Consider the following 11,329-nt stretch of genomic DNA (forward strand, 5'->3'; position numbering starts at 1 on the left):
AGTCACAATCATCCCCATCCTCTAAAGATGCTGAGGAGGTAATACTGTTTTTTTCAAAAACCTGGGTCCCAACAGGAGATGCTCTGCAGAAACAAGCGGAGAGGAGACGTTTTCTGCAGAGATCGCTGTTTGAATTCCTGCATTATGTACGAATGCAACATGTGATGGTTGTTTCAGCCTTTATTACAAGCAACACAAGGAATCTTTTATCTGCTGTTTACTCGGATGGGAGTAAGTACAAAGAGTTAATATGTAACCAGCCTTTTGTGGGTGCCTTTATTTTGAGGAGAATAAACACTGGGCGGAGGGTCATTTGGGCTTGCAGACTGGCAGCGATGTCCTCCCTGGCACTGGTGGTGTGCGCAGTTGCTCTCAGCCACTGCGCTCTTGGGGCGAAAGGTAAGCGTCTTCCACTTTCTAACAGCCAGTACTACCCCGAAGTGCCAATGAGGGAAGCTGGAGAAAGCAACAGGATTTTAAAGCCTTTGGACAATTCTGGTCAAGTGTTTTGAAGGCAAATTTTCTCTGAAAGCCATTTCCTCTCTTTTTCCCTTCCATTCTTTCCCCCTCTCTTCCTATGGTGAGGTGAACTGCTGTTACAAAAGTATAAAATGGAAGAAAACAGAGGTATTGACAAAAGTTGTGGAAACGAGGTTGCCTGCGTGCCAGGGGCATTGCATGTGTCAGAAATTAACCTCGCTCCATCCCTCTGCCCAGCTCCCTGCTCACCTCGCTTTTCCCTCTGCTGCAGCGGCTGCCTGCCACCGCTCCTGCCTTGCTTTTCTCCTCCTTGCCCCCACGCCAAGGGCCCTGGGCACTGTTTCGTGTACTGTCTCCCTCTGTTCGCTATGCATTTCTACAGCACAGGCTTCGTGTCCCTCTGTTCTCTCCCCGCAATCTCAGCAGGAGACTCTCTCCATGTTCTTTGCAGGAGCACAGCCAGCACCCTCCGCTCCTCCCTCTCTGCTCCCCTCCTGTTCTCACTCTCCGGGGGATGAGTTGTTCACACCGTCAACATGTTGAAGCTGTTTTGGAATCAGAACTGCCTGATGCATCAGAGTGTTTGCCCCACTGAAGAGAAAAATTGGGGACACCAGAGAAAAATGAATTTAATGAAAAAAAAAGAATCTTATGTCAGGCTGAGCCCAGCAATGAATTCAGATTAAAAATGAAATTCAATAGTTTGCTTCTAAGTCCTTCTCACCCTCTTTTGTCCAAGATAATTTACCATAATTGACTCACTTTGCTGAATGCCATCATAAACCCGTTTTGAAACAAAAGTAAATTTTAGTGAAAAGGAGTGACACAAAATCTAGCTGGGGCCACTGACAGAGGTGCTGAGGAGAACAGCACATGTATTTCTGGCTGACAGTTACAGCAGCCATCAGCTGCCTCGGTCAGTTAGGTACCTAGAGATTGCAGAAGGGCCCTTCAGCTCAGTGCAGGAACACACTGCAGTTGACGGTAATTCAGAAACCTCTGCTTCCAGTTGAGAAATAAAATCTGCTCCAACGTTCTGCCCAATTTCTTGTAAAGCATCTCCTTTCCTCCAGTCTGTCCCAGGCCACCAGAAGTGCTATTTGCCACAATTGATGTAAACAAAAGCGTGTATGACGTGGGTGAGGCAATTGAATATACCTGTAGGCCTGGGTTCATCCCCAATAACGGTCAAAGGAAGTACACCTGCCTCCCGACCGGCAAGTGGCCTCTCAACACGCTGCTATGCCTCCGTAAGTAAAACAAAGTAGATCCTATTCCTAGATGTTACGCTGTCTCGCTGGCAGGCCATGCACTGACCTGAAAAGGATTTTATAGTCCAGGTGATTAATCTGCTATTGTTAAACTCGTACACTTTTGTTTCTTGATTGTCCTTTCCTTACTTGTCAGAAGACAACTGGGTGTGGGGGAGAAGAGGGGCAAGAAACAGGGGAAACGTTCTCCTATACATGTCCCACGCTTTCCCTCAATTCTCTGCTCCTGCATGATGATGGAGATTGGACCTGGACAAGGTGAACCTTAATCTGTCTTAGCCCAGCAGTGCTTATACTCTAATGACTTACACTGCTTGATAACACCTGTATTTACTGTATCCCACTTTGCTCATTTTTATAATTTCATTGCACATAAGTTATTTTTCTCAGACAATCAAGTGTTAAAAATTATTTAATCAAAAAAACTTTGAAACTGCCATATTTTGGTAGAAATGTAGGTGCTAGACTTAGGAAATGCATATGGGAGTGGAGAAACGTGAAAGATACCACGACCCCTTTAAGGACAACTGACTTCCATTATTCCAGCTTCATGCCTCATGAAATAATGTTAACCCCTTTTTATCTTTAATTAGCAGCAAAGAGATGCCCCAGTCCTGAGCCCTTGCAGCACGGAAAAGTTGATTTCATTGACCTCCACTATCAGAGTTCTATAAGTTTTTCATGTGAGCCAGGGTAAGCATTCCTTTCCTCATGCTGTTAAATAAATAACCTAAACCACACTATTACATTCTCATATCACCTGCTGCAGTATTGCAAACCAGGGAACTTAGAAAACTGCACGTGAAAACACACCCCACTTCAGAAACTAAAAAAAAAGTTGCATATCTGGTGACTCTGCTTTGTTCTGTCTGGGGCTATAACATTCTGGAGTTTTGCTACTCCAAAGCAATGTCTTACAGATAGGGAAACCACCAAAATAGCAGAGATGTTACGCAAAGATTTATTCTGGACTACTTTCCCCTGCTTTTTAAATCCTCTTACTACGACATGAGATGAAATCCTACAGCAGAGAGAATATAATCTCCATCGAAGTTGTTATGCTGCCAGGGTCTGGAGACTGAAAATTTTGTTTCTATGCTTTTCTGAGCTCAGTAAATGAAAACATGAGGTTAATCCTAATGTGGTCCCTGGGGCAAATGCACTTCTACTCAAGGCTACTTGCCAGTTTTAGAAATGAGGATGCATTTAAAGAAAAACAGTTATGGTAAATTCAGGGAAATATTTGATAGTAGTATTCAGTTAATTTCAGTTAGGTAATCAATTAATATCCAGTGCTTACCTGGAAAGACATAGGTGAGACACAGCCTAGAGTTCACTGGAGGGTGTCAACAACCTCAGCTACTTCTTTCCTCTGCAAAACAGAAACAAGATAAGGAATATATAAATTCAACTCTGACACAAATGGGACTTGATTTAATTTTCCTAAATATGTTTTAGTGGTTTTCAGCTGCATGACATTGAAATGACAGATACATGATGAACATACCTTTAAAACTCAGTTTGTGCTAGTAATACAGTTGCAGAGAGTGGGAGAGAAGCATCTAGAATGCATATGGACATTAAATTGGGCTATCTGGCATTAAAATAAAATAATGCATCTCAGTGACTTTAGTTCTAAAGAGTGCTGAGTTCTTTGCAATAGTTTGATCCTAATTGTCATTAGCTAGGAACTCCTCCCAAGAAACCACAACATTTAGATTAGCAGTCACAGATCAATGCTCACTACTTAAATGTATCCACAGTATTTATCACTTGTAGAAACTAATATATGTAATTGAATATACAGTGGAAATGACAAAACATCTTGTTGTGTCAAGGCCTCTGTCTGGATATTTGCGATACTCAAATACTGACAATTTTTGGTATTTGAATCCAAACTGCCTTTGAGGTCAGTAAGTGCTGGAAGTAGAGAAGGATTTCAGGACTGCACTCTTAAGTCTGTTTATGAGAAGTGGTAAAGACAGTGTTCTTGCAAAGAACAACTTGATTCTCCTCCACGTTCATTTGGCTTTCTGATAATCAGGTCTTTTTGTTTCCAGTTACAACCTTGTTGGGACAAGAACGAGCCAATGCATGGCAGATGGGAAGTGGAGTGGAATTTTTCCAAAGTGTCAACGTACGTGTTTAAATACTGAAGAACTACCTATCCTTATTCTTAGTACAGAAAGATTCCTTTACATTGCTCAGAATTGCATATACTCTTTACTAAAGGGCCTGCTAAAGTGCTGTGCGAAAAATGGTTAGGAAAAAGCAAGAAGAACCCTGTCTGTTTGGTTTTAGATCTGTGGATTCTAGAGAAATAAGTTTAAAGGTCTGTACAAAAGGCCAGGATCAGGGATGCTATTTACAGCTGAAGGTAAGATGCTTATCCACTCGAATTCATTCTCCCTGTGTATAAAAAGAGGATATTGTCATGCTTTTGCAACTGTTATACGTGTTTTTGATAGAACCTGTCCTATACAAACACTCACTTGAAAAGCAATATACTGCACAATATTGTCTGAAAAATCATGAATTACACACTCTAAGGCTCCTGAGACATTTAATCTGAACTGTTTGTTTTGTCAGCTATGCTTCTGTAAAGGGAGGCGTGGGTTAATTTGGTTATAAGCATGTTGCTCCTGTGAGTCTAATACTAATCTGATCTTTAAGCTTTAACTTCTATGAATGCTGTGTTTTCTAGCGATGACTTGTGCACCTCCCGCACTTCCTGAATTTGGAGTCCTTTCCTACCGTCGCTTAAAACCTGGAAATGTTTCTAATTTCCTGGACACAATTACTTTCGAATGTGTTCCTCCTCTCGCCCTTATTGGGAATGAGACGGCTACCTGCATGGCCAACGGGAACTGGAGCAGCATTCCAGAGTGCAAGGGTAAGTACCTCCTATCAACATGTAAGACTATTCCCTTAGAACTGGGTATATACAGAACTGTAGGAACAACCTTAATCATTTTTATTACAATTGCTATTGCAAACATACAGCAGAATTATTCTGAACGTCAGACTCGTGAACGCAAGGTGATTGCTGACAAGATTGCGCTCACCACGGGGTTGACAATGTATTAGCTGCAGGTATAAAGGGTACAGAAATAAACCCCACCGAAATAAACCCCGCCAAACGTAGTTCACAGTGGGGAATCAGTGCCTGGCCTCCAGAGCACAGCAAACACCTTATTCTGCTAAGTGCTAGGACTGGCCTAAGGAACAGCCAACCTTACCCTTAGTCCCAAGAGCTTCCCCGGTTTCAGTGAAACTGTGCCACATGTAAGTAGTTTTTGGATATAGACACAGACTGCAATAGCTGTGAATGTGAAGCAAGTAAGATTTCTTTATTAGTTGTTTTAAAAAACTATCTTTCCTCTGGCAATGTTTTCCTGAGCAAGTGGCTGAAATGAACCACCCTGAAAGGTTTATGCATTTTTCAAAGTGTATAGTGTGTCTTTCAGAACCGCAACATGGACAAAGATTTGCTTTTTGTTTTTCTATTGCAGTTGTCCAATGCCCCACTCCAACAGGAATCGAAAACGGGTTCATAGACTTTGCTGTTCGTAGAACATATCACTACAATGAAAGCGTCAGCTTCGGCTGCCAGCCCAGCTACGTGCTGGACGGACCGAAGCATTCCCGATGTGAGAAGACTGGGAACTGGTCGACGAAGCCGACCTGTAAAGGTACATGTGCACTAGCTGTTAGAAACCACGGATCAAACTGAATTTTCCAAAAGACCGCTGCTCTGATTGTTAACGAGCTATCACACCTTTCTGCAGGAGCTGTCCTCAAAAGAAAACCAAAATAGCTAAGACCACTCCCAACACTGAACGTTGTATGACATGATGTATCTGAATTGAATTCAATAATCAGCCATGTAACTTTATCTGTCTCAGTGTTTCCTCTCTTCTTATTTAATATAATTAGAAATTTTACTGCGGCTGGATATTCAGTGGAAACTTTTGACCCTATACTTAGGGGTCTGAATTTCTTCAGCATGGCAGTATCAGCAGAAGCACTATGTATGTGTGGGACACATTATTTTTCATCCCCAAATGCCACTTGTACAGATTTCTGATGGGATATGATCTCCTCACTTTTCAAAACAGAGTTCCTTACGTGTCACTTATAACCGGATTGGTTTACAGGACCATGTAAAATACCAGTTAAGAAGGCTGTAGTGTTATACAAGGGCGAGAAGAAAAGGGTTCAGAGTGACCTGAAGGAAGGCATTCAGCATGGTGAAACGATATCCTTCTTCTGTAAGAATAAAGAAAAATCCTGCGCCTATACCGTACCTGTTCAGTGTGTGGATGGCAACCTCACTCTTCCCGCCTGTTTCAAAGGTATGAGCCAGGCTAGTCCCAAACCAGTTTCCGTCGCTGGAATAACAAGCCCGTCAGTGTGGGGGGCAACATCACAATTCCTCTTTGAGCCCTATTTGTCTGGCTAATTCATCTGCCTTGTACTAAAGTTACTGGGTATTTAGGAAGAAGTGGCCTGAGATAAGGAGAGAATGCACAGCAGCCTGTTCTCAGACACGTCAGGGCCCTCTTCAATCCCTGCTCTGTTCTTAGACGTGGTCTAGCCAAAGCAAAAGACTGTATTTAAAACACTCTGGGATTTCACAAATCCCTGGCTCAACATCTTCTACAGGGGAAAAGCGCCGGAAGACGGCTGCAGCCTTGCGAACCCGACGTATTCATTCCCACGTTAAGCTGATTGGTAACACACCGGTTCCGACTTTGGACCAAACAGCAGCTGATAGCTGTAGCGAGGAATTGATGCTGGAGGAACAGGTTCACAGGCACACAGGGTTTTAGAATAAATGAACGGACTAAATACCAAAGTTTGGTAACAAGAGGAAATGCGCTGCATTTGTTTTATCAATATTCCTTGCAAGTTTTAGTTTCATTTGTAAGTGAAGGAAAACCACAGTCTATGCATGATGAAAACATCTCTTCTCCCATCTGGCTTGGCTTCTGAAAGATGTAGCTTAGCTTTCATTAAGAGGGAATTAAAATGGTGTATAACTTGTAGTGGTTTTACAATGCAGCAGAGATTGGCTGGTTACCTAGCAGGGTCCAGGAGACACGTTGTTTCCAGCTATCACACGTTTCAAAAATTTAACCCAAGTTCTTAACTTGTTTTCAACAGAACGTGGCTTTTTTTCAACTCTTGTGAAGAAGGATCCGTCCGACATGAAACCATGTGAAGATCATGAATCAAAGTGATCCAGTGCTGAATTTCTGCCTTACTGAGATACGCTGTTACGTACAAGTGGAAAATTCAGGTCCAGTGAGTGTAAATTTCCAGGCGAACTCCGGACCCCTTGTGAACGCAGTCTCGGCTACTTTCCCTCCCGCCATCCCTCCCAGCCTTTTTCACAAGCTATGACACATTTCAGCCATTAGCTTTCATTCTCTTTCCCCTGGCTTCTTCAAAATCCCTGCAATACTGCTTCTCTTTCCATATTTCCAACATTAATGCAATTGTAAATGATTTCCTTGGTAGCAGTCCCTTTACAATAAAGTAATTTTCAGCCAGTAGTGTGTTCTTATTTAATATTACCTAATCATCAATCCAATCCTTTAGCTCTTAGCTGATTTATACAGAAAGGCCTTCATCATTAGTAATTAGCTGGGTTCTGATTCCATTACAGCTCCTCTGTGATAGGGAGTGGACATTTAATTATAGATAGACAGGGGGTCATCAGCCTAGGGTTTTCCAGAATTGACATAAGTAGAAAGACTGAGATTTCCAAGTGAGTTTAGAAGTCAAGTATCATCCACCCATTTGATGCTGCTCAGATGTCAATAGTGTCAGGTAATGGGTTCTTTTACACTTCTAAAACAATTTGCTAAAGTTAATAAGACTGTTTATGATTTTGAGATTCTAACTTTACCTGAAACTGTTGTTTTAAACAATAGTTAATTTTTACCACTGTTTCAATATTACACAATGTAATTGATTCCTTTAAAAAAATAAAGAGATTTGTACACCATTGAGCAATACTAATGATTTCTGGTCATTAAGTAGCTTTGAGGTAAACTGTACTTTTAATTTGATTTATGATACAGGTAGTTCACTGGTATGATCCAGCCTGGCAAGTTTTGTGCTTGTGTCTCTATTTCCATTCAGAAAAAATAATTATAATTTCAACATACTAGAAAGTGATGGAGAACTACTTGTTGTACTCTTATAACAAATTGTCGTGAGTCATATGAAGTATAAAAGCCTTCTCAGTGATTAAAAGCAGAAGTAAGCTACACAGTAAGCAAGCTACTGTAGAACTTTTTAAAAGGACAATTAAACATTAAGATCAAACTACTTGTAAGATGTTCCAGCTACCATTAAAAAAGTCTGAACCTACTCTCATTATCTGTTTTTTTTTTGAAGGCTGCACATGAATATTTTAATAGTACGACTGATATAATTTGTTCTTATACTTCCTATTTTCAAGGAGAGATTGAGGCAGCTGTTATTAAGTATTTAGTACTTTGTACTCATCGGCAATTCAATTCTCTAATGCAGAGAGAGACAGGCAAATTCACATTAGCAACCGGAGAGGATATTTCGTTGGTATGATGTGCGCGGTGTTTGGGTTCCTAACATGTTTAAACCAGATCCTTAAACGATGTTTGACTTACAGGCCAAGATATTCATAACTACTTTTAACATAGACAGAGATCAGCTGGCAGGAACCTATCTGCTTGGAAACCTGGACTAAGTGCTGTGCGGATACATATCTGGGATCGGGATGTTCAGGACAGTAGCTGATACCAAACACAGTTTAATATTAACTTGTCTTTTGCAGCAAAACACTGTGAAGTTGGCATGAGTAAAGCATTCACTGCCACAGAAATGCTACTTTTCCCTGAAATGATTTGTATTTTGCACAAAAACAGCCGCCCCAGGAACATTCAGATTTTTGTAAGCTAATTTTCCCAGTTTTACTTACCCTTGCAGCAGGATAACAACTGATCACGTCAGCTGGCCCTGCTTCCTAGCTGGATATGCAGTTAGTTGAATATTTTAAAGAATCACCCCTAGGAGCGAACATTCATGTGCTGAATTTATTATCTACTCTCCTGAAGCAAGAAGAGGGAGAAAAAAATCTGTGACCTGATGTCTTTGAAGTAGTGAGGTGTTTGTGAATCACAACTTTTCAGACATGAAAGATTTGCTTAGAAGGTCTGAAAAATAATGTATTACAAGTAGAGGTGCTCCAAAGGCTGGTACGAGTGAGTAGAACCTGTCTTTTTTTTTTTTTTTAAGATGTTTGAAAGAATGCCTTAAGCTGTGCTCATGTTACTTGTGGCAACCTGCTGAGACAGTTACAGAGGTAAGAGAACATGGTAAAATGAGATGAAAAAAATAAAAGCACTGAATGTGTTTTACTTAAATGAATATATTATTACAACTCAAATTGCGAATTTGTTCTGTAATCTGGCTGGGATACCTATGTGTTCCGTAACGGTGTATTTGTATCATTCCTCTGGAGGGTCAGTGCACATCAGTACCCATCATATCCAAGCTGCAGCTTTGGCTGGAGACAAGACCTCAGCCACTCCTTGAATCTTTCATTTTTCTTCCTTTTGGGGCAGAAATTATGTAGGCGTCAAATGAATGCAGGTAGGTTTCAACATCTCTGGCTGCCCTGCTCTGAACTGGTAAGCAGAAACAGAAACTGGATCTATTCCCTCAGGGAATTTCTGTTGGAGTATTGGTTCCAATCTCATTGCTTCTGCTCTGACTCTCGTTCTTTTTCATGACATACCAGCAAATTTGGTGTTTCAGTGTATTTTGTGATGGGTATGACAGAGATATATTCAAATCTGAAGGCAATGTTTAGATACAAATCAATAAACAACAACATAGAAAGAAGTTGGCTTAGAAATTCCAACCCTTTTCTGCTGTCAAAAAACAGATTTGTAAAGCTGGACAGACATGCAAGTCTCCCACCGTGTTGCCTGGTCACTACGCTGCCCTTGAAAACTCCACCTAGAAAGTCACATTGGTAAGTCCATTCAGCTTTCCATATTCTTCCAACTAATACAACCCTTGTCTGCCTCCTGTGATTTGGTTGGACTTGGACAAATCTCTAGCGGAAGGTCCACTAGATGATCTTTAAGGTCCCTTCCAACACAAACTGTTCTATGATTCTATGAAATCGATTTCATAATGATTACAAAATTCCCATGACAAATCTGGGTATCGGAAGTGATGATTCAGAGGTGAAAAGTTCATCAAGTTCAGCTGTTTGAGCAAGTCGGCCACCCAGTAGTCTCACTGTATTGCAAGAATCTACCACTGTTTTAAAACAGATTAAAAGTAGTCGTATCTTCAAAAATAGGACAAATTATTTTAGATTTGAAATTTAGAGATGTTAAATAATCTTTGGAATCTACTCATGAGATTTTACCATGGATTAAATACTCTGTCACTGACTTCTGCAGTGCTTCTATGCAAACGAAGATTTGAGAAGCTATTTGCAACCTGAGTAGGAACCAGCGTAGCTGTCACAGCTATCACCGAATGAGCCCTGACGCAGCATCATTTCTGCTGAAGATTAGCTGAGGAATCAAAGAAAACAGCCAGTTTTCTACTGTACATGTAAGAAATTCCTGTTTGATGTGTTTGTGGAGCTTAGAAAAGCTGCAGGGTTTACTTGTTCAAGATAAAAGCACTGTAGATGCTGTACACGGAGTAAGGCCAACGACAGGAAAGAGAAATGAATCCAAGAGGTCAGGGGTTTTATCTGGGATCATACATACACACTATCATTTCACTCAGGAACAGAGTGCAGAGGTGAAAGGACTGGGATTTCTCTAATTCTTTTGGATTAATCGAAGGTTTTCTTGACACGGCTACACGTGTAACCTGTCTTTTGTGCAGAAATGTCAGGCATGCACTTTTGAATTTCTCTGTTCCACAACACCCCCTCATATTCCCTGTCCTTGGGACAGGACCTAACTCATGAAACGAGCAATATTAAGCAAATTAAATGTTTTCAAGGTAATCCTATTAATCTGCAAGGATATACTTAAATAAATTTTACTTAGAAATAGTCAGAATCTCTGGATAAAATTGGTTCTGCAATTATTCAGCCTGCAGCTGCGGATTCAGCCTCATTTTACCGCTCATGTTTCTGGCACCTGCTGCGGGGCTGTAAAACACTGCTCACACTCACAAGTTGGTGCTGATTTATCGGCCTTTAATCGCAGTGTGGCAAATGGTTTTCACCAAGCACTGAGTGCAAGCATTTTTCCCCCCACGTGTTGATCACAATGAAGATATAAAAATAGGTGTAGCCGATATCCAACCAGCAGCAATTAATGTGAGGAAACATCCCCAACAACGCAGCGTTATCTCCCCCTGCCTCTGCACCGCCACTGCTGCAGCCCCGGCCCTCCCGGCGCACCGGCTCTGGCGCCGGGGTAAGCGACCTCACGACATGCCTGGCGTCGGCCATCGCTCCCTCCGTGCTCCCTCAGGCGCTGCCGGGCCCCCTCGACACCCCCGGGCGTGGAGCTGAGCACGGACCCGAGCGCGCCAGTGTTTTCTGG

General features: G+C 41.6%; 1 protein-coding gene across 1 annotated transcript; it reads left to right on the plus strand.

Annotated features, from left to right (window-relative positions):
- Window positions 1-335: 335 nt before the first annotated feature.
- LOC104504498 (beta-2-glycoprotein 1-like) lies at window positions 336-6,994 on the plus strand. The gene is made up of 8 exons (XM_010156437.1): window positions 336-399; window positions 1,554-1,730; window positions 2,348-2,444; window positions 3,812-3,888; window positions 4,456-4,644; window positions 5,264-5,443; window positions 5,909-6,106; window positions 6,918-6,994. The coding sequence occupies exons 1-8, from the start codon at window positions 336-338 to the stop codon at window positions 6,992-6,994; spliced, it is 1,059 nt and encodes a 352-aa protein (XP_010154739.1).
- Window positions 6,995-11,329: the final 4,335 nt, after the last annotated feature.

The sequence above is a fragment of the Eurypyga helias genome, unplaced genomic scaffold, assembly GCF_000690775.1.
Source record: "Eurypyga helias isolate BGI_N326 unplaced genomic scaffold, ASM69077v1 Scaffold51237, whole genome shotgun sequence".
In the NCBI taxonomy this organism is placed as follows: Eukaryota; Metazoa; Chordata; class Aves; order Eurypygiformes; family Eurypygidae; genus Eurypyga; species Eurypyga helias.

Excerpts from the sequence above, each read along its gene's own strand:
- LOC104504498 (XM_010156437.1), top strand. The coding sequence starts at position 336 with ATGTCCTCCCTGGCACTGGTGGTGTGCGCAGTTGCTCTCAGCCACTGC. Across the intron at positions 1,731-2,347 it reads CAACACGCTGCTATGCCTCC|CAAAGAGATGCCCCAGTCCT; the intron begins GTAAGTAAAACA and ends TTTAATTAGCAG. Across the intron at positions 2,445-3,811 it reads AGTTTTTCATGTGAGCCAGG|TTACAACCTTGTTGGGACAA; the intron begins GTAAGCATTCCT and ends TTTTGTTTCCAG.